Source organism: Marmota monax, unplaced genomic scaffold (assembly GCF_021218885.2).
Source record: "Marmota monax isolate L192 unplaced genomic scaffold, Marmota_monax_Labrador192_F-V1.1 WCK01_AAM20220418_F8-fsc00086, whole genome shotgun sequence".
Lineage (NCBI taxonomy): Eukaryota > Metazoa > Chordata > Mammalia > Rodentia > Sciuridae > Marmota > Marmota monax.
Window position 1 is genome coordinate 7823875 of NW_026693086.1, and position 26336 is coordinate 7850210.

The following is a 26336-nucleotide window of genomic DNA, read 5'->3' on the forward strand; positions in this document are numbered from 1 at the left end:
TACTCATATGTCATCCTACCTCCCTGCTATCCTTGTTCTTCTCTTAGTGCCCTTTTCTGATTGTCTTTTAAGAATTATTTTAAGTTCAAGATTCCACAAATGAGAGAAAATGTGATATTTGTTCATGTCTGGCTTATTTTACTGACACGATGATCCCTAGTCCCATCCATGAGACGACATGATTTTATTTTTTATGGCTGAATAATGCTCCATTGTGTATATAATATGTACAATATATATACACACACATATATCTTTTAATCCATCTGTTTGACACGTATTGTTACCAAACCCACATTTGGAGGCTTATCCCATAAAAAACCCCATGTCTGAGATTCGAGTGGTGGGGAGAAAGAAAGGCTTTTTTCAGTGTTCGAAGAATAGAGAACAACTTTCTTGCAAACCAGCTTGTCCACTCCAGTGGGTTGAGGGGTACAGATAGAAGAGAAGAGCTATGTGGAAGAGAGAGGTATAGAAAAGGAATGTCCCTATCTCTTCTGGGAACAGGCGGAGCTCCTCCCAGGACTTGGGTGCCATCTCTTTTCACTCCTCTCTGGTCTAGTGCCTCCACTCATGGTGCCTGGGAGGAGGGAGGCATGGTTAGCCTTAAGGGAGGGGTGGGGGAGATCATGCCAGTCCAGGTCAAGCTATCCCTATATTATAGTTGTGGACAAAACGTTTCTCAAGCGTGAAGGCCTGAGTAGAATCTGACCCTGAAGTTAATACAACAAAGCAGACACAACATGAAGACAGGGATACCAAGCCTTTCCTTTCATTCTGGTCACCCATGGGACATTGCAGGCCCAAGTGAAGAGTTGGGGTTTTCAGCAAAATTGACTTTCAGGTCCCTGAAACCTAGACAACTACTGTCGACATAACCCACACATCAGAGGTGTTACCTGTAGCAAAGCTAGTGGGAAGCTGCTGATCTGTTGCCCAGCTCTGTGGTCACTGCTTTGTAAGTCAGTTAAGAACAGGTGATGCTGGAGGGTCTGGCACCATGTTCTGAACATCCTGGGCCAAGCTGTCTGTAAGAGCCTGTGTTTCCCCAGTATCACAGGAGTTTACATAAAACAGTAGGATGTGTTGGATGTCGGTCCTGCTGCCTGGCAGTCCAAACAGATGTTAAGTATCACCTTATGCCAGGTACTTAAGCCTAAAAGTAAAAGAACCATGTGAACTGTGAGAACACAAGGGAAGTCAAGCCAGAGAGTATCCAATTGGACCCCTTGCTTAGGGGCTCCTTTCTCTTCTAAGTGGTTCCACAGGCATGGGCCACTGGAGAAAACCATACCTGGGCTCAGTGCAGCAGTCATTTTCTTGTCTTGACCTGAATAGAGATCCCTTTTCAGAACTGTGAACTCTGTCTTCACTGTGGAGGTGCCTAATGTTGAAAGGCTTTTGTTTTTCATCTCCTTTTTTCCTGGGTTACCATCACATACTCAGATTTGTGTTGTTCTTGGTCCATAAAACTATTTCCATATGTGTACATCTCAAGGTCTGAATTTTCCAGTAGCAGGTCTGTTAGATGAGGCTCAGACAAACAGTTCTGGCAGAGCCTTTTGTGATGGTTCTTATCAGGCTCTTTTCATTCACCTCCTGGTTTTATATACCTTTTGGTGGGACTGACCCAAGCAACTCCCTCTTGATTCTGATCTTTTATATTCCCTCTTGTCTTTGTGAGAGTTTCCCTGAAGATAATGCTAATCCTGTTTGTCCCTTGTTGTCCCATTTGTTGGTCTAATCTGGTCCCATGTTAGAGGACAGTGATTGACAATTGGGAGTCAGTGTCACAACCCTTTTAGCTACATTTGAACAGCGGAGTTGAGGAGGAGTGGCTGGAAGGCCAAGCTTGCCTGGATTCCATTAAGTTTAATTTTATTCTTGTAGGCAGTGGCTTCCATTTCACACCACTGGGAAAGATGATTTTGTTAGAAGCGGTACTTCTGCATAATTTTTAAAAGACACTAGTTACAGAGTTTTAAAGGAAAACATAAAGCAGAACCAATAAGAACAAAACAAATTCAGTTGTGTAGTGGTTTTGAACCAATTTTTAACTGAAGAGAATCAAAGGAAAACCAATTTGTATAGTAATTTAAATTTTTATCAGAAAGCTGTATTTAAGAGTACTTGTTAGAGGCTGTTCCATGAATCTGGTAAATGCTTTAGAGAAGAATCAAAACTGGGTGATAGGGCTGGGGCTGTAGCTCAGTGGTAGAGTGCTTGTCTCACATTTGTGAGGCACTGGGTTCCATCCTTAGCACCACATAAAAATAAACGAATAAATAAAGATATTGTGTCCATCTATATTTAAAAAAAATAACTGGGTGATACAGAGTTGGAAGAGTTGTAGCTACAATTTTGACCAGCGCTTAGCAATTGACAAGACAATTCAGTTATTTCATGCACAGCATTTTAAGATTACAGTCATGACTAATGCCAGGACCATCAGACTTCTAAAGATTATATAATAAGGGCTGGGGGTATAGCTCAGTGGCAAAGCGCTTGCCTTGCACGTGTGAGGCACTGGGTTTGATCCTCAGCATCACATAAAAATAAATATAATAAAGATATGCTGTCCATCTACAACTACAAAAAAAACTTTAAAAAGATTATATAATAGCTTTAGAATATTGACGTAAAATTAATACCATATATCACATATATTGTAAAATAATAGATGTGTGTTCAGAGTTATAAATCATATTTAGCCAGAGTTTAAAGTGACAATTCAGAAGATTAAAAAACAGATGTTCAAATAAACCTTAATTTTTTTAAGTTTTCAGTTTTCCTAGCAATCAGAAACCTAATAAAGACCAGGAAAAAAAAACCCACTCATAGTTATCTTGATTAAAAAAAACAAATTTTGTTTCCTAGGCCAGTTCTTGTAAAATTTTACTAAGAGCAGATCAAAACTTAAGAAAACTTATTGCTTTAAACATAGGGATTTTTAAGAGAGCTTGATAGTTATGCACAATAGTTGGCAAACTCACACGCGCCTGGAATTTGGTTGTGGCTCTTGATTCTCCTTTCCCCTCATCTTTTCACCCTCCCCATTCTTCTTCCTCCTCTCTGCCAGGCTTCCTTTTTTTACATTTGCCTGGTCCTTTTTACTTATGCCAAAGGTGACATTCCCGTGGTACATAATGTGATTTTAAAAATACATCTGCGAGGCTTCCTCTTCCTGTCTCTTCACTCTGCTTCTAGATCTCCTTCTGCATTACGATCTTTCCATTATGATACCCTCTTCTTCCCTTCCCCTTTCTTTTATTTTACTCTAGCTTCTGCATATAACGGAAAACCTTCGACCTTTGAATTTCTGAGTTTGGCTGTTTTCACTTAGAATGATGTTCTCCACTTAGTGGCAGATGCCATGATTTGATTCTTCTTTATGACTGAGTAAAATTCCATTGTGTATGTATGCCATAGTTTCTTAATCCATTCATCTATTGGTGAATACCTGGGTTGATTCCGTAATTTAGCTACTGTGAATTGTGCTCCTGTAAATATTGAGGTGGCTGAATTGCTATATTATGCTGGTTTTAAGTCTTTTGGGGAAAAACCTAAGGAGTAGGGTAATTGGTTCATGTGGTGGTTCCATCCCTAGTTTTTTGAGGAATCTCCATACTACTTTCCGTTGTGTGGTTAAACTAGTCTTTAGTCCCACCAGTAAAGTTCAAGTATACCTTTCCCCCCACATCTTTACCAGCATTTATTTTTTGCTTCGTTTCCTTCCTTAAATTTGCATTTTGAAACAGATTCATACAAAATTTCTGAATTTGTGCTCTCCTTTAACTTTCCCACCCCATTCAGCCTGTGAGTCTCAGCCTCAGTGCCACCTTAAGAATACTTTCCGGGCTGGGGTTGTGGCTCATCGGTAAAGCGCTTGTCTAGCATGTGCGAGGCACCGGGTTCGATACTCGGCACCACATATAAATAAGTAAATAAAGTAAATAAAATAAAGATCCATGAACAACTAATAAAAATATTTAAAAAAAAAGAATACTTGCCTATTGATTGATCACTTTTTAAAAAAAAAAATTTTTTTAGATGTATGGACTTTTATTTTATTCATTTATTTATATATGGTGCTGAGAATCGAACCCAGTGCCTCACACAGGCTAGGCAAGCGCTCAACTATTGAGCCACTGCCCCAGCCCCTTGATTGATCGCTTTTGAAAAATAGACATGTATGCTCTGTGTGTGTGTGTGCCATGTATATGTGGGCGCGTGTGTGCTGTGTGTGCGTGTGTGTGTGCATCTGCATGCCGTGTGTGCATATGTGCATGTGTGTACATCTGCATATGTGCGTGCATGTATGTGTGTGCATGTGTGTGCAGTGTGTGTGCCATGTGCATGAGTGGGTGCATGTGCATGTATGCATGTGCTGTGTGCGTGCATGTGCTATGTGTGCATGTGTGTGCGTGTGTGTGTGTGAGAGAGAGAATCGGAAGAGGAGGGACAGCTTGGTCCTTGTTTTCTGTTTGGGAGCCTGCATAATTTTTTCCTACACACTTAAACTTGGTAGGATAGGTTCTGATGGGGTTTGTTGTCGTTTGTTTTGCTTGAAATGTAGACCCTTCCTTGCCTCTAGAGACAGTTGTCTTTTTTAGTTCAGGAATGTTTTATTTTTGAACTTGTAATGTAGTTTTAGTTTTTTCAACCAAAATGTTATTATTATAGTGTTGAATTTTAATTCTCTTTTTTGTGTATTATCTCTTTTTTTTGCCATTCTCTTTTCTTCCCACATATTTCGTTTTAAATTGAACACTGGGAAAGCACTTTAATTGTATTTCCATGTCATGGAAGTTTTCTGTGTAGACATTTCAGTGCTTATCTTAATTAATGCTTCCTCCTTTGCAGTTTTTTCTTAAATAAGCCAGTCTTTTAATCTCCACCTATTTGTGGTTCTTTGTTGAAGCTTTATGCTTGGCACAATAATATGTGCATGGACATCTCTCAGATGGTTTGAATACTTGCATAAACAAAAACCAGATCTTGGTTGATGTGTGCTACTGAGAGTGTTAAAATGTTTTTCTATTAATGTGTTCTTTTTTTAAAAGACAGCTGTATTGAGATGCAGGTTTATATACCACAAAACTCATCCATTGTGAGAGTACAGTTCCATGATTTTTAGGTTTCATAGAGTTGTGTAACTGTGATAATATCCTGCTTTTAGAATATTCCTGTTCTTACAAAGTGTCCCTTCGTGCCTGTTTGCAGTTAAGTCCTTGCTTTTGCACTCTGTCTGTAAATCTGCCTCGTGTGGATGTTTGTATAGATGCATGCAAAGTTACTGCTCATGTACACACAGATACACTTTTGCAGTTGTTTATATGTAAACAGCTGTTAAGTAAGGTGTGTAATGGACACACACACATACACACACTGTGTGATTGCTTTCATCTCCATGTGTGGCTTTCTGGGGTCGCCTGCTTTCCATGTGGCTCCGTGGGCTTGAACTAATTTATCAAACATTTGCTGAAAATTTATAATGCTGTGAGGCTAAAGAAATACTATCACGAAATATTTCCCCCAAGCACTATGATGAATCCAACAGCACTGGATTCCAAATTAAATTGTTAAAACTGTGACACTGGTGTGGGGTCCAGAAGCTGCATTTTAAAGAATTATATTACTTTAATTTTTTTTGTTGTTGTTGCTGCCAATGGACCATTTATTTATTTATTTGTATTTATGTGGTGCTGAGGATCAAACCCAGTGCTTCACACATGCTAGGCAAGTGCTCTGCCACTGAGCCACAACCCCACCCCAGAAGCTGCAGTTTTTAAAGGAAATAAGAATGGATGTGGACCTGAGCATCTCCAGCAGCCAGGCTTTGGTCCCCTGTCAGTAGCAGCGTGTGGGTCAGGAGCAGCCGTGCACATGGCTCTGGTTTGTGCTTCGGCAGCGTCCTTTCATGTCTCCCTTGATGTCCACACGCAGACTTGGGTTGACCCACCTGCCCTGACTGTGGCTGAGCCTCAGCCTGCCACAGCACCAACCTCTTGCTCACCGACCACCTGGTCCACCATTTATGTGTCGGTGCACCTGAGCATGTGTTACTTACCACCCCGAATGCGGCACCCACTCCATCAGTAAAGCGGCCGCTCCTCCTGGCTTGCCTTGCCTGCCCTGCTCTGCAGAGCCTCTGTGTCTACTGAGCAGCAAGGAGCTTTACCCAGCATTCTCAGTTCAAACATAAATGTTTTTTAGGTTGTTGTACCCTTTGATTGATTTCCAGAGCACCAAATGTTTTGTTTTTTGTTCATGGGGATTTTTTTGTTTTTGTTTTGTTTCTGGATAAGTCTCATCCAGCTTTTCCCTTGGTTTGGGTAGAAGAATTGCTGGAAATGTTCCCCTCAGAGTGTATTCTTTTTCTAGCGTAGTCATTTCCCCAGTTACACTTACTGTATTAGTCAGGGTCAGAGAAGCAGAACTAAGAGAATCTGTGGGGGGATGCAGATACGGACAGAATAGACAGTTTTTTGTTTGTTTGTTTTAGGTATTTTGTTTCTATTTATAGGTAGACACAATATTTTATTTTTGTGTGGTGCTGAGGATTGAACCCAGTGCCTCATGCATGATAGGCAAGTGCTCTACCTCTGCACCACATCCCCAGCCCAGAAGAGATGGATTTTAAGGAATTGTCTGATGCTGTCATGGGGTTGGCAGGTCTGCAATCCGCAGGGCAGTCTGACAGGTATAGCAGTCTGGAAGCTCCGGCAGTGGTTCTGTGCTGTTTTGGGATTTTCTACTTTTTTGGAAAAATTTGTCTCTTAAAGCCTTTAACAGTTAAGGCCCTCCTGTGTTGTGGAGAGTGACCTACTTGACTCAGAATCTGTCAATTTAAATGTTAGTCACATCTGAAAATTCTTCCAACAACATTTGTGTTGGTGTTTGACCAAACAGATGCTCACTGTGGCCTGGCCAGGTTGACACGTGGAACTAACATCATGCTGTCCTCTGAAGATGCAGGTCCTTGTCTTAGTGCGAGTGTGGTCTGATTGCTGTCTGCTTCTCAGGGTGGACCCTTGCTCCCACTGGACCGGCAGTTCCAGCTGTTTACATATTTGACCACGAGGCACCTGCAGCTTTGGAGTGCCCTGCGTCCAAACCTCCCCTCTTCCTCCAGGGCTCAGTCACAGGCCTGTGTGCCAGCAAGCATGTGAACACTAGCTCTCCTTAAGGGGTTGTGTCCTGTCAAGCCCTCGGGCTCTGCCTGCAGTTCCTGAGCCTGCACAGCCTTTTCAGTTGGCCTATGTGCCCCTTTTCCTATTGCTGCCTTATCCCTCTGTGCATTTCTTTCTTTTTTTTTTTTTAGAGAGAGAGAGAGAGAATTATTTATTTTTAGTTTTTGGCGGACACAACATCTTTGTTTGTATGTGGTGCTGAGGATCGAACCCGGGCCGCACGCATGCCAGGCGAGCGTGCTACCGCTTGAGCCACATCCCCAGCCCCCTCTGTGCATTTCTTTGAGTGCTGATCACATTTTATTGTCACTGTTTGCGTATCTGTTTGAAGACTTTGTCTTCTGAGAGCAAAGCTCCTACACTGCCCTCCTTCTCACGGTCTGTCCTGGTCAGACGTGAACTTCTGGTTTGCAATGCCTGAATGAACACTGAATCTCTGCTGAGGATTTGGAAGCTACATTCATACTTCTTTTGTAGTAGTTTCTCATCATACTGGAATGTGGAGATGGTGATTATTTGGGGATGAAGCAAACCTGAGTGCGAGTGGTCAGCCTTGGGTCAGATGCCAGGCATGCTTGGGTGTCTTCAATACTTGCTTGACTCCTTGGTGCAGACGCTTTTATTTTTTCTCCCATCCGATGCCTGCTATGTAGGCGTTCTGAAGCAGAATTTACTGCTGGCATGTCAGACCTGTTCCATTAAGAAAAGCTGTTTCTGATAATTTATTTATTCATGCATGTTGTTTTGAGGATCAAAAAAGGGCCTCATGCATGCTGGGCAAGTGCTGGACCACTGAGTGAAGCCCAGCGAGGAGTTCCTGCTCACTTTTGTGTTTACTGTGTTCTGAGAATGCCAGGGCTGCTTCGGCTTCTTCACACGTAGAACTCAGTGGTTGGTAGCTGGAGACTGTTTGTAAACAATCAAATAATGTGATGATAAATAAACTTTTTCCTTGTCTTACCAGATATTAATCATCTTTCTGAAGTACAATCTCCATGGCCTGAACTTTTTTTGAAAATCATTTTGAGCAAAGTATTTGTTTAATAACAAGATAACCACATCAAGATGGTTGGAAAACTGAAGCAGAATTTACTATTGGCGTGCCTGGTGATCAGTTCTGTGACAGTATTTTACTTGGGCCAGCATGCCATGGAATGCCACCACCGAATAGAGGAACGTAGCCAGCCAGCCAAATTGGAGAGCACAAAAGCCACCGTGCGAACCAGCCTGGACTCTAAAGCCAATAAAACCTTTGCCTATCACAAAGATATGCCTTTGATATTCATTGGCGGTGTGCCTCGGAGTGGGACCACACTCATGAGGGCCATGCTGGACGCACACCCTGACATTCGCTGTGGAGAGGAGACCAGGGTCATTCCTCGGATCCTGGCCCTGAAGCAGATGTGGTCGCGGTCCAGTAAAGAGAAGATCCGCTTGGATGAGGCTGGTGTCACTGATGAAGTGCTGGACTCTGCCATGCAAGCCTTCTTACTAGAAATCATCGTGAAGCATGGGGAGCCAGCCCCGTACTTATGTAACAAAGATCCCTTTGCCCTGAAATCCTTAACTTACCTTGCCAGATTGTTCCCCAATGCCAAATTTCTCCTGATGGTTCGAGATGGCCGGGCATCAGTGCATTCAATGATTTCTCGGAAAGTTACTATAGCTGGGTTTGACCTGAACAGCTACAGGGACTGTTTGGCCAAGTGGAATCGTGCCATAGAGACGATGTACAACCAGTGCATGGAGGTCGGTTACAAAAAGTGCATGTTGGTCCACTACGAGCAGCTCGTCCTCCATCCTGAGCGGTGGATGAGGACCCTGTTGAAGTTTCTCCACGTCCCATGGAACTACTCAGTGCTGCACCATGAGGAGATGATCGGGAAGGCCGGGGGAGTGTCGCTGTCAAAGTGAGTCCAGGGCACACTCTTCCTTCTCACCCCGTGTCCCCCTGATGAGTTTGTGGGTGTGTGTGCGTGGGTGTGTGTGCACGGATGTGGGAGTGTGCGTGTTTGTGGGTGTGTGTGCGCGTGGGTGTGTGTGTGTGCATATGTGCGTGTGTTTGTAGGAGGGTTGTACACAGATGTGTGTGCATGTGTGCATGTTTGTGGGTGTGTGCGTGCGTGGATGTGGGTGTGAGCATGTGTGGGGGGGTGTGTGAGCATGTGAGTGTGTGCACATATGGGTGTGAGTGTGCGTGGGTGTGTGTGTGTGTGGGTACATGTGTGGGCATGGATGTAGTTTTTTTATACATAAAGTTTAGACCTTTCGGGAACAGGGGTAGCTTGGATGCGGAGTTTTCTTTTCATTAGTTCTGTCAGCTTATTAGATACCCTCTGTCCATGTAATCTCTGTGCGCTTATAGTATCATGGTCCTTTGTGTCTGTGTGCTGGATGCCAACCAGCTAACAGGCAAAGAAGGGCCTTTCCACTGACCTCAGCCTCAGAGTCCGGGTTCAGTGTTACTGGCTTGTGACTTCTGACTTCTAGGTGTGCTTGTAAGTGGCAGTTTGGCTTCTGGGTAGAGTTAGGGTAATACAGGGAACGCACCTACTGTGTCAGCAAGCACTTAGGGAATGTCAAGCATTTAAAATTTTAGTTATAGCAATAATGAAGGTACTACGACCTTTTACGGATAAGACAAGGTCATGGAAAGGTTAAGGGGACATGCTCATATTGAGATGCAAAGCTGTCATTCAGAATGTGCCAGATCCACTGAGCTCTGCTGTTTTCTAGCACCTTGCCACAGGCAGCGCCCTGTCGTCAGGCGTGGATCCCCTTCTGGCTGTTTCCAGGAGGCGAGAGCCGCCATGGTTGGAAAGCTTCATCCACACAGAGGTCCTTAGGGGCCAGCGCTTAGAACAGTGACTAAGCCTCTTGCTGAGTCTTGCACTCTGCCTCCTTTCCATGAAGGGGTGGCTGCAGTGGACCAGTTGGTGTGTGGCCTGAGCAGTAACTGTGTGCAGAGAATGAGGAGATGACAGTGGAAAGCACTGTTAAATTCAGGTGGTGCCTCCTTATTGAAGAGAATTTGTGTAAAATTTTATTTTTTATTTTTTGGTCTTTTTTAATTTATCAAAGTAATGTATATCTCTGTAAAAAAGAGAAAGCAGTGTGCAGTGTGAGCTGCTCCTTCCACTGAGCATGTCTCCTCACTTTCCCACGACTGTGACTTGTCTAGTAAGCACTGCCTTTCCATGCAGACCGTCTCCTCCGAGGAATGTCTGCCTGCCGGCGCCTCGCTCTCAGTTACTGGTGGTTTACACATTATCAGCCATTACCATCACTGCAACTCTAGATCATTTGTATTGATTGAAAGAAAATTACAGTCCTAGTCACTGTCACTGCACTTTATTGTTCTTTCCAGATAATAATCTGTAGTTGGTTTTTAATGACCTGTATTCCTAGGTAAGTACAGCTGGGGTTCTGCCTCTGGATTCAGCCAATCATGCATCAAAAGTATTTGCAAGAAATTGCACTGAAGATGTACATACTCCCCTCGTCATCATTCCTACACATGCAGCATGACAGCTGTCTATACAGCATTGGCCCTGTTGTAGGTCTCAAAAGTGATCTAGAGGTGATGTTAGCTATAAGGGAGGGTGTGAGCAGGTTGTGTGCAGATGCTGCTCCATTTGTGTGAGGCTCTTGAGCATCTACACAGTTTGCATCTGCAGGGTTCTGGAGTCCGTCCCCTGCTGATACCAAGGGCTGTGGTGTGCCCTGGCCGGGAGACTGGTGCTAGTTCTGCTTGTCAGTGCAAAGAAGCTGACAACATCTCCAGACTCTCCTAATGGGGACTGAAGAGATATGTGAAGTTAAATCCTGGGGATAGGAAGAGAGACCGTTCTGCATGTGTACCTGCTGTGCTCCATCCATAGAACCTTTAAGTCAGTGAATTTCATCAGGGAACAAGCCTTGGCATCTAGTCTGTTGTTTGGAGACCCAGCCGAGCTCTGGGCTTTGTCACAGAACCTTGGCCATGTTGCAGGTGTCTGTGTGAGATGCTCAGTGTTCGGCTGGGTGAGCGCTTAGTTCATGTGCACGCCTATACTCACCACCCACACCAAGGAATAGGGAACCCCAGCAGCATCCAGGAGGCTGTGCCTGCTCCTTCCTGTCAGTGCTCCTCCACCCAGAGCTGCCCCTGTGCCACCCCAGTCTCCACAGGTTGTCTTGCTTGTTTTTAAACTTTATTTACATGCAGTTGTGCATATTTTTTGTGGTTGGCTTCTCTTATTCAGTGTTGTGTTTGAAATTCATTCATGCAGTTGTAAATAACAGTGGTTGCTCCATTGTTATTCCTGTGAAGTGTGCCACAGTTGATCCGTTCTTCCATGGACAGACACTTTGAGTTGTTTCTGGTTTGGGGCCATTGTGGATAAAGTTGCCAAGAACATACTTGTACGTTAGTTTTGTGGAACATGAGCATTCTTTTTGAGTGTATTTCTTTCTTTTTGAGTATACACCAATGAGAATTATTGGATCATACTTATGTGCTTGTAGACACATACGCACACTTGCACGTGCGCATGTGCGCGCACGCACACACACACATGCTATAAAATATATACTTCCTTAAGATTTTCTAAACTGTATTATTTGTTGGTGTTTATACTGTAATTGTCTCTCATCTTTGCCAGCACTTGAACCTTTTAATTTTAAACTTTCTGATAGGGTACATGTGTTTTTTGTAAATTTAAAAACAAAATTAAAAAATGGCATATGAACCTCTTTTTGAAATAATCTTACCCAGAATTCCAATATAAAGCACAAGAGCAAACCTTTAGTTGAGTCTAAATTATCACATACTTCCTCTTTTAAGACTGAGTCCCTACTCTCAAAAAACCACAAATTCAGGGATAGGGCAGAAGCAGTTATTTCTTTAGGACCAAGTTGTAAATATTTGGTGTTCATTGTTATGTCGATTTATACCTCAGAGTCAGTCATCCTGTGTGCCTATTCCTGTGTACAAACATTGCTTTCTTTTGGAAAAATTGTTTAAAATCAGTTTCTTTTTTTTTAAATTTATTTTTTAGCTTTAGGTGGGCACGATATCTTTATTTTATTTTTATGTGGTGCTGAGGATTGAACCCAGTGCCTCATGCATGCCAGATGAGCACGCTACCCCCTGAGCCACATCCCCAGTCCCTAAAATCAGTTTCTTAATACTTGTTATAATGTTATGTAGTATGACGGTACTTAAAAATATTTGGGAAGCCTGAAGGTTTGCAGATGTCACCAGGTAGCCCAGGAACCTAGGTCCTGGCTGTTGAAGACATTGATGTGGAACAAGCTCACAGCTCTGCCTGCCTTCGCTTGTCAACTGTGAAGGTTAGCCTTGCCTCTGCTGGGGCTGGCGTGGAGATGCCCCACTGTTTCCAGTCAGGGTGGTGCCTCTTCCTTCTCTGGTCAGTTCCAGTCTCAGAGACAGAGGAGGTGGGGATGAAGCCTAGTGGTGAAGCACTTGCCTGTCACGTGAAGCCTGGGTTGGGTCCCAGCACTGGGCGGGGGGGGGGGGGCGGCACTTGACCACTGAGCCTCATCCCCAGCCCTATTTTGTATTTTATTTAGAGACGGGGGTCTCACTGAGTTGCTTAGCACCTTGATTTTACTGAGGCTGGCTCCTGCCTCAGCCTCCCGAGCCGCTGAGATTATAGGCGTGTGCCACTGTGCCCAGTTTACAGGTCTATCTTTTTTTTTTTTTTTTTAGTTGTAGATGGTCACAATAACTTTATTTTTTTTATGTGCTTCACACATGCTAGGCAAGCACTTTACCACTGAGCTACAACCCAGCCCTGAGTCTTTTTTTTTTTTTTTTTAATTTTTTTACTTGTTCTCTTTAGTTATACATGACAGTAAAATGTATTTTGGCATATCATGTAAACATGGAGCATAACTTCCCATACTTGTGGTTGTATAGGATGTGGAGTTACACTGGTTGTATATTCATATATGAACATAGAAAAGTTATGTCCGATTCATTCTACTATCTTTCCCATTCTCATTCCTGCCCCCGCCCCCAATCTGGGGAAACTCCATTCCCCCTAACCCCCATTGAGAGTAATCATCTGCATATCAGAGAGAACATTCAGCCTTTGGTTTTTGGGGACTGGCTTTTTAAAATTACCATGATAGTCTCTAGATCTATCCATTTACCAGCAAACACCATAATTCCATTCTTCTTTATGGCTGAGTAATATCGCATTGTATGTATATATCACATTTTCTTTATTCGTACATCTGTTGAAGAGCACCTAGGTTTGTTCCATAGCTTAGCTATTGTGAATTGAGCTGCTATGGACATTGATGTCCACTATAGTATGCTGATTTTTAAGTCCTTTGGGTATATACCAAGGAGTGGGATAACTGGGTCAAATGTTGGTTCCATTCCAAGTTTTTTGAGAAATCTCCATAGTGCTTTGCAGAGTGGTTGCACCAACTTGCATTCCCATCAGCAATGTATGAATGTACCTTTCCCCCACATCTTTGCCAACATTTGTTGTTATTTGTATTATTGATAATTGCCATTCTGACTGGAGTGAGAGATGAAATCTCAGTTTAGTTTTAATTTGCATTTCTCTAATTGCTAGAGATGTTGAATATTTTTTCATCCATCTGTTGACTATTTCTTCTTATGTGAAGTGCCTTTTCAGTTCCTTTGCCCATTTATTGATTGGGTGGTTGTTGTTATTATTATTATTATTATTATTTTGGTGTTAAGTTTTTTGAGTTCTTGAGGAATAGGTGACAAAGATTTTCTCCCATTCTGTAGGCTCTCTCTTCACGTTCTTGATTGTTTCTTTTGCTGTAAAGCTTTTTAATTTGATACCACCCCATTTATTGATTCTTGATTTTACTTTTTGTGCTTTTAAGAATCTTGTTGAAGAAGTTGGTTCCTAAGTTAACAGGATGGAGAGCGGGGCCTACTTTTTCATGTCTGTTTTGGTGCCAGTACTATGCTGTTTTTATTACTATAGCTTTGTAGTATACTTTAAGGTCTGGTATTGTGAGGCCTCCTGCTTCACTTTTCTCACTGAGGATTGCTTTGGCTATTCTGGGCCTCTTATTTTTCCAAATGATTTTCATGGCTGCTTTTTCTTTTTTTTTTTTTTTTTTAAGTAAAGTGGGAGATTGGGACAAGGAGGGCAAGGGTGGGGTGGTGGATGTTTGGGGTTTTTATTTATTTATTTATTTTTAGAGAGATAATTTTTTAATATTTATTTTTTAGTTTTCGGCGGACACAACATCTTTGTATGTGGTGCTGAGGATCGAACCTGGGCCGCACGCATGCCAGGCGAGCGCGCTACCGCTTGAGCCACATCCCCAGCCCTCTATTTTTTTTAATATTTATTTTTTGGTTGGACACGATGTCTTTATTTATTTATTTTTATATGGTGCTGAGGATAGAACCCAGGGCCTCCCATGTGCTAGGCAAGTGCTCAACCCGTAAGCCACAACCCCATCCCTGCTTTTTCTATTTCTATGAAGAACGTAATTGGAAACCTCAGTAAGAATTGCATTAAATCTGTATAGCACTTTTGGTTGTATGGCCATTTTGACAATGTTAATTCTGCCTATTCAAGAACATGTGAGGTCTTTGCATCTTTCAGGTCTTCTTCAATTTCTTTCTTTAGAGTTCTGTAGTTTTCATTGTAGAAGCCTTTCCACCTGTCTTGTTAGATTGATTCTCAAATATTTTATTTGGCTGTTGTGAATGGGATAGTTTTCCTAATATCTCTTTCCATTGTTTCCTCACTGATATATAGGAATGCATTTGACTTATGGGTGTTAATTTTATATCCTACTGCTTTGTTGAATTCGTTTATGCAGGAAATAGAAGTAAGTTTTGGTCTATTGACAGTGCCCTCTTCTTATGCCTTGTGGTTAATTGTTTCCATCAGGAAACTCAGGAAGTTCCTGGAGTATGGAAGTGTTTCTGCTGTTCAGCTCATTATGGTAGTAGAAAATGACCTGGGATAAATAGGTCAAAGGGCAAAACTAGAAAAGAAGAACAATACAATAGAACAAGTATAGGAATCACAGCTACAGTTCAGAGAAGAGTGGCTGTCTGCTCTTGGAGCAGAAAAGGATACAGCAAAATTTAAGCCAAATAAGTTTAGACTGAAAAGATAGAGCAGTGGTAAGAACAAGAGACGGATCAAGGACAGGATAACTGACACCCTATTGCTTCTAGGATGAAAGGCAGAGAAAAAACTAGGAATCCAACCTGGAGCAAAGAAAGCCTGCCCTTGCCTAGCATCTCCGAGATCGGGCCAGGCGACTCTGTCTTGTGCTGTCCTGTACAGCCCTGTGTAGCAGCACCCCTGGTTTGGCTTCCACTGAACAGGTGCTAGTAGCTCACACTGCCTTGCCCCAATCACACAGCCCAATGTGCCCCTGGGGGCCAAAACACTGCCCTAGGCCCAATTGAGAGGAGTTACCTAAAGGAAGGAGAGTTCAATAGATGAAAGAAGAGCATCTGGCTTCGACTCGGGGAATGTTGCGCTCCTTCATTGACCGGGCTCAGGTGCTGTAGCTCCTTCCTGACTTCCAGGATGTGTTTCCCTTAGTCAAAAAGCTGTGCTGGAGATGTTACTCCTGGCGGCTGCCTGTGTCTAACTCTGGTCTGCCATGTTCCAAAGGAAGAAGTGAGTTGGGGACTTCTGTGCCTCGGTCCAGACCTACCTGAGGAACAGCTGCGCCTTGCTGTGCCTGATAGTGCTCTGCAGGGGAGCCACCCAAGCACAGTCCCACTGGGGCCCAGAATGCGGCACTCGTTTCTCATAGGTTAAAATGAATTTTAAAAAATTGGTACAAACTAAGCCAAACAATTCTAATTGAGAGATTACAGTATGGCCAGATTAATGAAGATGAGAAATGATGTGGTGTTTTGAGGAAAAAGAGGAGAGTTCATTTCCAGGCAGGAAGCAGAGGGAAATAAGACTTAAATTGATGGAGTCCAGCTTTGGGGGGCCTTAACCTCTGTGCTAAAGATCTTGAATTTTTTCCTATAGATCATTTGCTTTCAAACTTCTGTTTTCAGCAGGTCAAATGAAATATCATAAGGAATCTTGGTATAAAAAGTATTTAAAACAAAGTAGCTCTGGTTGATGCAAAATTTAATTTTGCTTGGATTTAACAATATTTAATTTTGCTTGGATTTAATAGCAAAGCTTCAATTTTATTTTCAAAAGAAAAATAGATTATAATGTTTTATAAAATTTATAAAATGATAAAAATTAAAGACCTTGGGACTATAGTGGTTTCTAAAAAGCAATCTTAATAGGCACAAGAATTTGAGGGTATATCTTAGTTATTCAGACTGCAATTTTTCAAGTAACATAAACTGAGTATGCACAGTGGGGGATTGACTTCCCAGTTTTGGAGGCTGGGAAGTCTAAGATCAGGCACTGGCTGTTGAGTGTCTAGGGAGGGCCTGCTTTCTGCTTCATAGATGTTACCTTCTTGTGCCCTCACCGATGGCAAAATTCACAGAGAACTTTCAAACTTTGGTTCTTTGGGATTGGCTTATTTTGCTTAGCATAATAGTCTCCAGATTCATCCATTTTTCAGCAAATGCCATAAAGTCATTCTTTTTATGGCTAAGTAATATTCCATTGTGTATATATGCCACACTTTCTTTTTAAAAAAAATTTTTTGTAGATGGACATAATACCTTTATTTATGTGTTTATTTTTACAAGGTGCTGAGGAACAAACCCAGTACCTCACGCATGCTAGGCAAGTGCTCTACCACTGAGCCACAACCCCAGCCCCACAACTTTCTATCCATTCATCTGTTAAAAGGCACCTTGGTTGGTGCCATAGCTTAGCTATTTTGAATTGATCTGCCATAGACATTGATGTGGCTGTGTCAGTGTAATATGCTGATTTTAAGTCCTTTGGGTATAAACCCACTGGTTGAATGATTCAGTCAAATGGTGGTTCCATTCCAAGTTTTCTGAGGAATCTCTATACAGTTTTCCAGAGTGACTGCACCAGTTTGCAGAATCAAGTAACAATGAGTGTTGGCAAGGACGTGGGGAGAAGCGGATACTTATACATTGCTGGTGGGGCTGCAGATCGGTGCAGCCACTCTGGGCTTTGTTTTATAGAGCAGGATGGGGTTTACGGCAAAATTCAGCAAAAGTAAGTTCCTGCCTCAGACCTGCAGAGCCTACCCTGATATCAAAACTCAGACCAGACAGGTGCACTTCTTAAAATCAGTGAGCCTGTGATGTACCGCCATCATCCCTGAAGTTCGTAGTTTACCTTAGGGTTCACGTGTGGTATTGTGCATTCCGTGGGTGTTGTCAGGTGTGTGCGGACATGTGTCCACAATTGCAGAGAGTTTTAACTAGCTAAAACCCCTGTGTGCTCACCAGATTGCCCTCTCCCCTCTGTGCTCATCTGCTCACCCTCTCCCCTCTGTGCTCATCTGCTCACCCTCTCCCCTCTGTGCTCACCTGTTCACCCTCTTCGCTCCGTGCTCACCTGCTCACCCTCTCCCCTCCTTGCTCCCCTGCTCACCCTCTCCCCTCCGTGCTCCCCTGCTCACCCTCTCCCCTCCGTGCTCCCCTGCTCACCCTCTCCCATCCGTGCTCCCCTGCTCACCCTCTCCCCTCCGTGCTCACCTGCTCACCCTCTCCCCTCCGTGCTCCCCTGCTCACCCTCTCCCCTCCGTGCTCCCCTGCTCACCCTCTCCCCTCCGTGCTCCCCTGCTCACCCTCTCCCCTCCGTGCTCCCCTGCTCACCCTCTCCCCTCCGTGCTCCCCTGCTCACCCTCTCCCATCCGTGCTCCCCTGCTCACCCTCTCCCCTCCGTGCTCCCCTGCTCACCCTCTCCCATCCGTGCTCCCCTGCTCACCCTCTCCCCACTGTGCTCACCTGCTCACCCTCTCCCCACTGTGCTCACCTGCTCACCCTCTCCCCGTGTGCTCACCTGCTCACTCTCTCCTCCTGATCTCTGGTGACCACTGTTTTTATTATAGCCGTAGGTTTTCCAGAGCGTTGTAGAGTCAGACTCTCATGGTGTGTAGCATTTTAGCTTGGCCTTTTCACTTAGTAATATGCACTTAAGATTCCTCTTTGTCTTTTCATGGCCTGGTGGGTTTTTTTTCTTTGGGGGCATTGTATGATATTCCATCTCTTTATGCATTTCAATTTTATTTATCCATTCCTCCACTGAAGGACATCTTGGATGCTTCTGAAATTTGGCAGTTATGAATAAATTGTTAAAATATCCATTCAGGGTGTATGTGTGTCAATTCCAAGGAAGACAACTGGCGGATCCTGTGGTAAGGGTATGTTTAGTAAGTAGCTGCCCCGCCATCTCCAGGAGCAGCTGTATTGTGTGTTTCCCACTCACTGTGGTAAAGCCTTTGCCCCCAGGTCCTGGTCAGCATTTGGTCTTGTTGGTGTTTGGATTTTGGCTATTTTTATAGGTGTGTGGTGGTTTCTCCTTGTTTTAATTTACATTTCCCTGATGACGTGTGATATAGAGTAGCTCTTCATGGGCTTGTCACCGTCTGTATGTTGTGCATCCATGTCCTCCAGGGATATTGGTCTGTGGTTTTCTTTTCCTGACATGCCCTTATCTGTTTGGTTGGTTGGTTGGTTGGTTGGTTGGTTAAGTTGCAGATGGACACAACACCTTTGTTTTTTATTTTTCTGTGGCGTTGAGGATCCAACAGTGCCTCGCACATTCTAGCAAGCACTCCGCCACTGAGCCCCAGCCCGGGACCTCTTATCTGGTTTTGGTATCAGAGTGACTGCCTTCACAGACAGAACTGTTCCATGGGATAGTTTGAGGAGGAGTGGCATTAGTCCTCCTTAGAGGTCCAGGGATCTCCCTGGGCATCCGTCTGCCGTGGGTTTTTCTTTGCTGGAGCTTTTTATTCCTGCTTCAGTTTCACTGCCTGTTACTGGCCTGTGTAGGGCTTCTGTGTCCTTTTGGTTTGATTTTGGTAGGTCATATATGTCTAGAAATTTGTTCATTTCTTCTAGATTTTCCAATTTATTGGAATGTAAATTTTCAAAACAGGCACTAATGATCTCTGGATACCAGTAATGTTTGTGATTATTTTCCCTCTCTCTCTCTCTCTCTCTCTCTCTCTCTCTCTCTCTCTCTCTATATATATATATATATATATATATATATATATATATATTTATTTATTTATTTTAGGTGTAGATGGACACAACACAATGCCTTTATTTTTATGAGGATCCATCCCGGGTCCCGACCGTGCAAGGCGAGTGCTCTACTGCTGAGCCACAATCTCAGCCCTTATTTTCCTTCTTTTGCATCTCTAATTTTATTAATTTGGTCTTATCTCTCTTTCTTTTGGCTTATCAGTCATGTTTATCTTTTCAAAGAACCAAATCTATTTCATTGATCCTTGTCTTGTTTTTTATTCTCAATTTCATTGATTTTTGGCTCTGATATTAATTATTCCAAAACCCTCCTTTTGCTGGCTTTGGAATTGGTTCATTTTTCTCCAGGGCCTTGAGAGGCATCTTGTCTGTTTGGGATCTTTCTAGCTTTTCTGTGCAGGAATCACCGCTGTGACTCCTCCTCCAATGGCCTTCGAAGTGTCCCAGAGTGTCTGGCGTGCCGGCTCACTAGTCTCATAAGAATCTTTCACTTTCTCCAATTTCTTCTATTACCCAATCATAATTCAAAGGTGTGTTGTTCAGTCTCCAAGTGTTTCTGTAATTTTTCTTGCTATTGATTTATAATTTCATCCCACTATGATCTGATAGGATGCAAGGAATTGTGTTCTAAGGCCTGAAAGGCCTTGTGGTTTTCTCCTGAAAGCCAGAGCTGATGTACTGGGGAGAGGAGAGTCTGCAGTCCTGTGAGGAGGCTCAGCCTCCTGGTGAGCCGGGCCTCTAGGCTGTGAGGAGGCTCAACCTCCTGGTGAGCTGGGTGCTCCACAGACAGCTCTCCAGCACCTCCCCCTTCAGGGACAGATGCTGCTGGACTTGAGGCTCTCCCATCCCCTAACTTGGTGAGACTCTGATAAAGCTGCAGTTGGTAGGCAGCCTTCTTCTTTCAGGTTGCTTGTTGATTTGTGGTGTGGGCTGGACCCCAGGCCTTCTGCCTGCTGGACATGTACTCTGCCGCTGAGCCATGCTGGTGGCTTCTGAGGGCAGGCCTTGGCAGGAGCAGAGTGTTCTTCAGGGTGTTTCTAAGTGTCATGTTCCCTGTCCTACCAGAAGCACGTGGTTGCATCTGGTCATCAGGGAGGACCGGTAACTTCCACCAGGGCAGGCTCTCCTTTTCCTCAGGCATTGTCCTTAGCGGGTGATGGCCAGTATGACATTTCTCTGTAGAGGAAGCACAAGTCAGGAGGTCTTGGAAGACCCGTGATCTTTGTTAAATGGGGTAAAGGGAAAAGGAGTGAGGCGCCAGTTCAGGGCTCAGGGAAGGTCTCTGCAGAGAGGGCATCTGCGTGGGTTCAAGGCTCTTCTGGTGGTGGCAGGATTCAGGAGTGGATCGAGTCTGTGCACGGGGGAAGGCAGGCTCCCCCTGCCCTCTTCTCCCCGTCCCAAAGCTGGGCCTTCTGTCTCTCAGCTGTGGTCCCTCTCCTGCCCCACGTGCCCAGGTTTCTGCCCCCGCCTCTGGCCTACTGGTGCTGCTCCCCAGCGCACAGCCCTGGTGTAGGCAGTAGAAGACCCCAGCGTCTTTGCTCTAAGCAGTTGCCTGCGTCAGGACCATCCCAGGCACATGTTAAAACTGCAGCCTCCGTGTGTCTGTGCTGAGGACCCTGCAGTGGCCCCCTGGGCTGAGTACACATAGTGACCGTGGGGAGGCCGTCAGCCGGGTGCCATGGCCCACGCCTGCCATCCCAGCAACTCAGGAGGCTAAGGCAGGAGGATGACAAGTTCCAGGCCGGACTGGGCGACTTAACAAGGACCTGCTCAAAATAAAAAATGAAAAGAGCCAGACATGGTGGCGCACACCTGTCATCCCAGTGGCTCAGGAGACTGAGGCAGGAGGATGGAGGGTACAAAGCCAGCCTCAGCAACTCAGTGAGATGCTGAACAACTCGGGGAGACGCTTTCTCTAAATAAAATATAACAAGGGCTGGGGATTTAGCTCAGTGGCAGAGTGCCCTGGGTTTACCTCACAGTACCTTTCCCCACCAAAAAAAAAAAAAAAATATTTTGGGCTTAAACCCTTTATTGGCCATTTGCCTTAACTTTTGTAACTGATCTAACATTTCCATGATTAATAGGCAAATTTCTCAGAATGTATCACTTAGCTTAGCAGATCTTTAGCCTCCACCCACCCTAAAGCGAAGAGTGACCTCTGGGCCTAGGGAGATTTCCCACTCTGTTGTAACCTGCCTGCCTGCCTTATGTGCCCACGAGTGTACTTGGCAAATATGACGATTTGTGACTGTCTTTTGTTCTGTGACTATAAAAGTTTATGTAAACTCTTCCACAGTGGAACATTTCTTTCAGGGCAAGTTGAATGGTCACTTATTTTTGACTTATAATATAATATTTTCTAATTTATTTTTAAAAATGCAGCCTTTGGGGCTGGGGTTGTAGCTCAGCAGTAGAATACTTGCCTAGCATGTGCAAAGCCCTGGGTTCGATCCTCAGCACCACAAAATAAATAAATAAATGGTCCATTAGCAGCTTAAATTTTTTTTAAAAAGTAATATAATTTTTTAAAATGCAGTTTCTGGACCCCACACCAGTCACAGTTATTAACAATTTAATCTGGAATCCAGTGCTGTTGGGTTCATCACAGTGCTTGGGGAAAATATTTCATCACAGTATTTCTTTAGCCTCACAGAATTATAAATTTTCAGCAAATGTTTGATTAATTGGTTTCCTGGGGAGCTGGGAGAGAGGGATTTTCAAGTGGTTTAAAAAGTTTTGCAATTTGGGAGTGCCATCAATAAAAATGATACAGGAAAGAACTGGCAAAAACTGTTCGAAATCACTTTTTCAGAACTGCAGAAGTCTTGAAGCAATTAGCCAAGTGAATGCTGAGTCTCAGTGAGAGCAGTGAGTACGGAGGCACTGTTGCTTCCCCAGCCCCTTGCCTGTGGCCATGGGAGCAGACAGTACTGCACTGCTGATGCTGCAGGGAGAAGGCAGACCTGATTCTCAGAGAACTCCAGTGCCGCACTGGCAGCTCTGCAAAGGCTGGTTCAAGTCCATGTCCTTATTTCTCCTGACTCTCCTGGCCCAGACTGACCTGCTGGGAGTGGAGGGCTGCAGTTCAAACCTTTATACAGAAACGATTCTGTCCTTGCTGCCTGAGGCGTAGGTGACAGTTGGCCAGAGTAGGCTAACTGAAAAGCCTAGTGGCATTGTCTGGGAGCACAGCGCTGGCCGGGATCGCTGTAGTCCCGCCCTGTGCCTGGGCAGGACGGCATGCATGCTCAAGGAAGGCTTCAGGCCCATCTCCAGGCTTCACAGAGGCAGGGCCAGCCAGTGTCACTGGAACTTACCCCAGACCTCCACAGCCCTTGTGGAAAGACTGAGTTTTTTCAAATTCAGACATTTGAGGAAATCTGACCAGCCATTAGCTGGCCTCGATCTAGCAGAACAGAGACTTAAGTCCCCACACACAACAGACTGAGTATCGAAGAGTCTGTAGACAGACAAACTGCTTCACTGAGCAGCAATAGATGGAGAGGGGAGAGAGTCTGGTTCCCAGAGGTGCTTCTTCATGGTATCTAATATGCCCCGTTTACAACAGAAAATTATTAGGCATGGAAGGAAACGAGAGAAAAAGAAAAGTCACCAGTAAAGATTGTCCTTGAAGAAGTCCAGAGACTGAACCTGCTTAGAGAAGGATTTTATTTTAAATTGTTTTGGTTGTAGATGAACATAGTACCTTTATTTTATTTATTTATTTTTATGTGGTGCTGAGGATGGAATCCAGTGCCTCACGCATGCTAGGCAAGCGCTCTACCACTGAGCCACAATCCCAGCCCCTTAGAGAAGGACTTTAGATCTACTATTCTGATCAGTTCTTCAGAGAGCTAACCATGTCTAAAGAACTAAGAGAAAGTAGGAGAACCATATCTTGCCACAGACAATGTTTATGAAACTGAACATGATAGAGGTTCCGAAGTCATAGACAGTTAAACCAGATGGAAGATTCATTCCACAGGAGACTGAGGAGGATGAAGAAAGAATAGGTTAATTTGAAGATAACGTCAGTTAGCTTTATCCAGTCTGAGCAGCAGAAAAAAATAATTAAGAAAAATGAACAGCCCAAGAGATCTGTGAGCCACCCTCCAGTACCCCAGCATGCACATCAGGGAAGCTCCAAGTTCAAGGTCAGCCTCAGCAACTTGGAGGAGCCGGAGAGGGGAAATGCTTGAAGAAACAGTGCAGAACCCAAATTTGATTAAATGTCTATCTGCACAGCCTCGAAGCTCAATGAACTCCTCATGCAATAGAACCAAAGCAATGCTCCCACAGGCCTCTTGGTGAAGCTGTTGGAAGAGAATCTTTAAAATAGCCAGAGAAAAGCAGCACCACATATAGGAGTTCTTCAAAAACCTACAGCTGACCTGTCACCAGAAACCATGGTCCAGAGGGCAGCGGGACAATGCTCACACTGTTGCATGAACTCAGCTAGACCTTCTGGGTCTGGCCAACAACTCCTTTTCAGGAAAGAAGGAGAAACCAAATTGAGGGCTTACGAGAGCGGCCTCGAACAAACACTAAAGGGGTCCTGGTGGCTGACATGGAGGGGCATCAGGTGCTGACTCAATCCAGACAGGAGGACAGAGGACAGGGCTGGCGCTGACTCCTGAGGCCTGGAGCAGCAGGGTAGAGCGCACTGCTCTCTCCGCCTCAGGAAACTGCTCCCTCCTCACACCACATGTAGTCTTTGAATAAATTAGTGAGGCTAGGTCTTCTCACCATTATAATTATTTTTTTCAAAAAGTAGGTTTAATATTATTAGTTAACATGGAATGCAGGTTAAGTCCACAGTCAGATGCCCCTGTGTGTGCACTGGAAGGGTCCATATTAAAGGAATGGAAGCCCAGTGCTGGCAAGGCTGGGTGGGATGTGTGCTGCTAGGTAACACCTCCCAGCAACTAAGCACACTGCCTACGGCACAGCAGGCCCACTCACCACGTCTTCCCAGCGTGAAGCTGGTTCACACTTTAAAAATCACATTGATCTGTGGCAGCACTGTGCATTGTGACAGCCAAAAGCTGGAAATGAACCCAAGTACCTAGCAATGTGGGAGTGTATAAATAAAACCTGAGATAGCCACTGGACATGATGGTGCACGCTGCCGTAATCCCAGCTGCTAGGGAGGCTGAGGCAGAAGGATTCCAAGTTCAAGGTCAGCCTCAGCAACTTGGTGAGGCCCTGTCTCAAAATAAAAAATAAAAAGGGCTGGGGTATGTCTCAGTGGTCACGCACCCCAGGTTCAATCCCCAGTACAAAAAAAAAAAAAGTATTAACACAGTGAGATGTTACTGAGCAATAAAAGGAGAAGCTCCGCAATGTGTGAGCCTGGTTCAGTCTCATAGATACAGAGTATGAAAAGCCAGCGTGCACCACAATTTCCACTTTGTGACGCTTAAAAACAGGTTAAGCATTCTTTGTGGTAGAATAATTAACTCTAGATAGTCTTGACGGGCAGGTTATACAAAGGAGACTACTGGGCTGGAACCTTCTCTGCGTTTGAGTGGTGGTTATGTGGCTGTATATACCAAAAAGTTTGAGTTAACACTGTTTAAAAAGTAACTTTTCTTTATCATGTGTGTTCTCCATATTGAGAAAGATCATTTAAAATCTTTTAAAAAATCTTGATGGCTCTGTCAGTGTTGTTCAAATCAGGGATATGTAATATAAAATTCATGATGGTTAAAGAAGACTCAATTATATTTTCAATATTTATAACTACTGAAAGCCTTAATTAAATTACAAACATGTGAACTAATTCAATTTTGAGATAAGTACATAATCCTAAGTCTAATAATGAGTCTATTGACCACCTATTGGGTTTTAACCATACTTTAAATATTTGGTCACATTTCTTACTCTTGAAATCCAGAACGGGCTTAGGGTAATTACTGACAGTGTTTAACAAGATTGGGTCTGTCATTTCATGTCACAAGACCAAAGCAGGAGTGTAGGGAACTTCTGAGAAATGAAATACCAGTATTTTTACAGCTACTTGTAGGCCATAAAAAAAGAAATCAGATTTGTTCTTTGCGAAAAATGCAGGACTGGCCACCCACCAAGATATTGTTACACTGAGAAAATAAAGCCACCAGAGACAAACCACACCACCACTGCTTTTATCCCAGCACTGAAGAACAAAGTCAGAGACCAGGAAATGGGGATTGGGGGGGTGGTAAGCAAAGGAAGAGAGACTTTTTCCCCTTGACTTTGCCTTCATTAATCTAAACCCAGGGTGCTGATTTTCTGAGCAGTCAGGAGCAAACCTCCCTGGTTCCCCCTGTTATTCAGTAGATGTGTGTGAGCCCTCGTTGGGTACCTTGTACCATTCTAGGCACCTGAAATGGTGAACAGGACACAGGCTGTAGTCTTCAGGGGACTTACACTGTGGCAGGTGTCCCCATGAGAGTGGCAGGCCAGATGGGAGGGGCTGATGAGGAGCAGTTTCCTCTGGACCTGGGGATGGGAACCCTGCTGTGCGCTGTCCCTGAGGTCCCTGTGGCCTTCCTAAGGAGACTTGTCCCAGGCTTAGTCATCAAGTCTCCCTGGCCCTGGCTCAAGACCATGTCTGTCTTCATCAGTGGCAGAGAACAAAGAAGAAGTAGATACAAATCAGAGAATTCAAGATAGTGGCAGGATACCTCAGACAAAGGGTTTGAGGTATTGGGTCCTGAAGTCAGTGTTTAAAAGCTGATATTGATAAAATGGAGACAAATAGAAAGGATAAAACAGAATTGATTCTGATAACAGCAAAAAAAGTAAACCCTTTGCAATATTGATAGAGACTGGGGGCTGGGTGTGGCTCCTTGGTAGAGGGCTCAGCTAGCATGTATAAGGCACCACATAAAAATAAATAAATAAAATATTTATTTTATTACATAATGTATCCATCTACAACTAAAAAAATATATTTAAAAAAAGATAGAGACTGAACATATAAAAGATAAGGAAAGATACTC

General features: G+C 43.9%; 1 protein-coding gene across 5 annotated transcripts in view; it reads left to right on the plus strand.

The window, feature by feature from the left end:
* Tpst1 (tyrosylprotein sulfotransferase 1) overlaps positions 1-26336 on the plus strand; it is a 95131-nt gene that overhangs the window by 21729 nt on the left and 47066 nt on the right. For all 5 annotated transcript variants that reach the window (XM_046454578.2, XM_058582684.1, XM_046454577.2 and 2 more), the window contains one exon: positions 8158-9103. In XM_046454578.2, the coding sequence (XP_046310534.1) occupies positions 8259-9103 (845 nt within the window). In that variant the 5' untranslated portion in view covers positions 8158-8258. The remainder of the gene's footprint in view (positions 1-8157; positions 9104-26336) is intronic.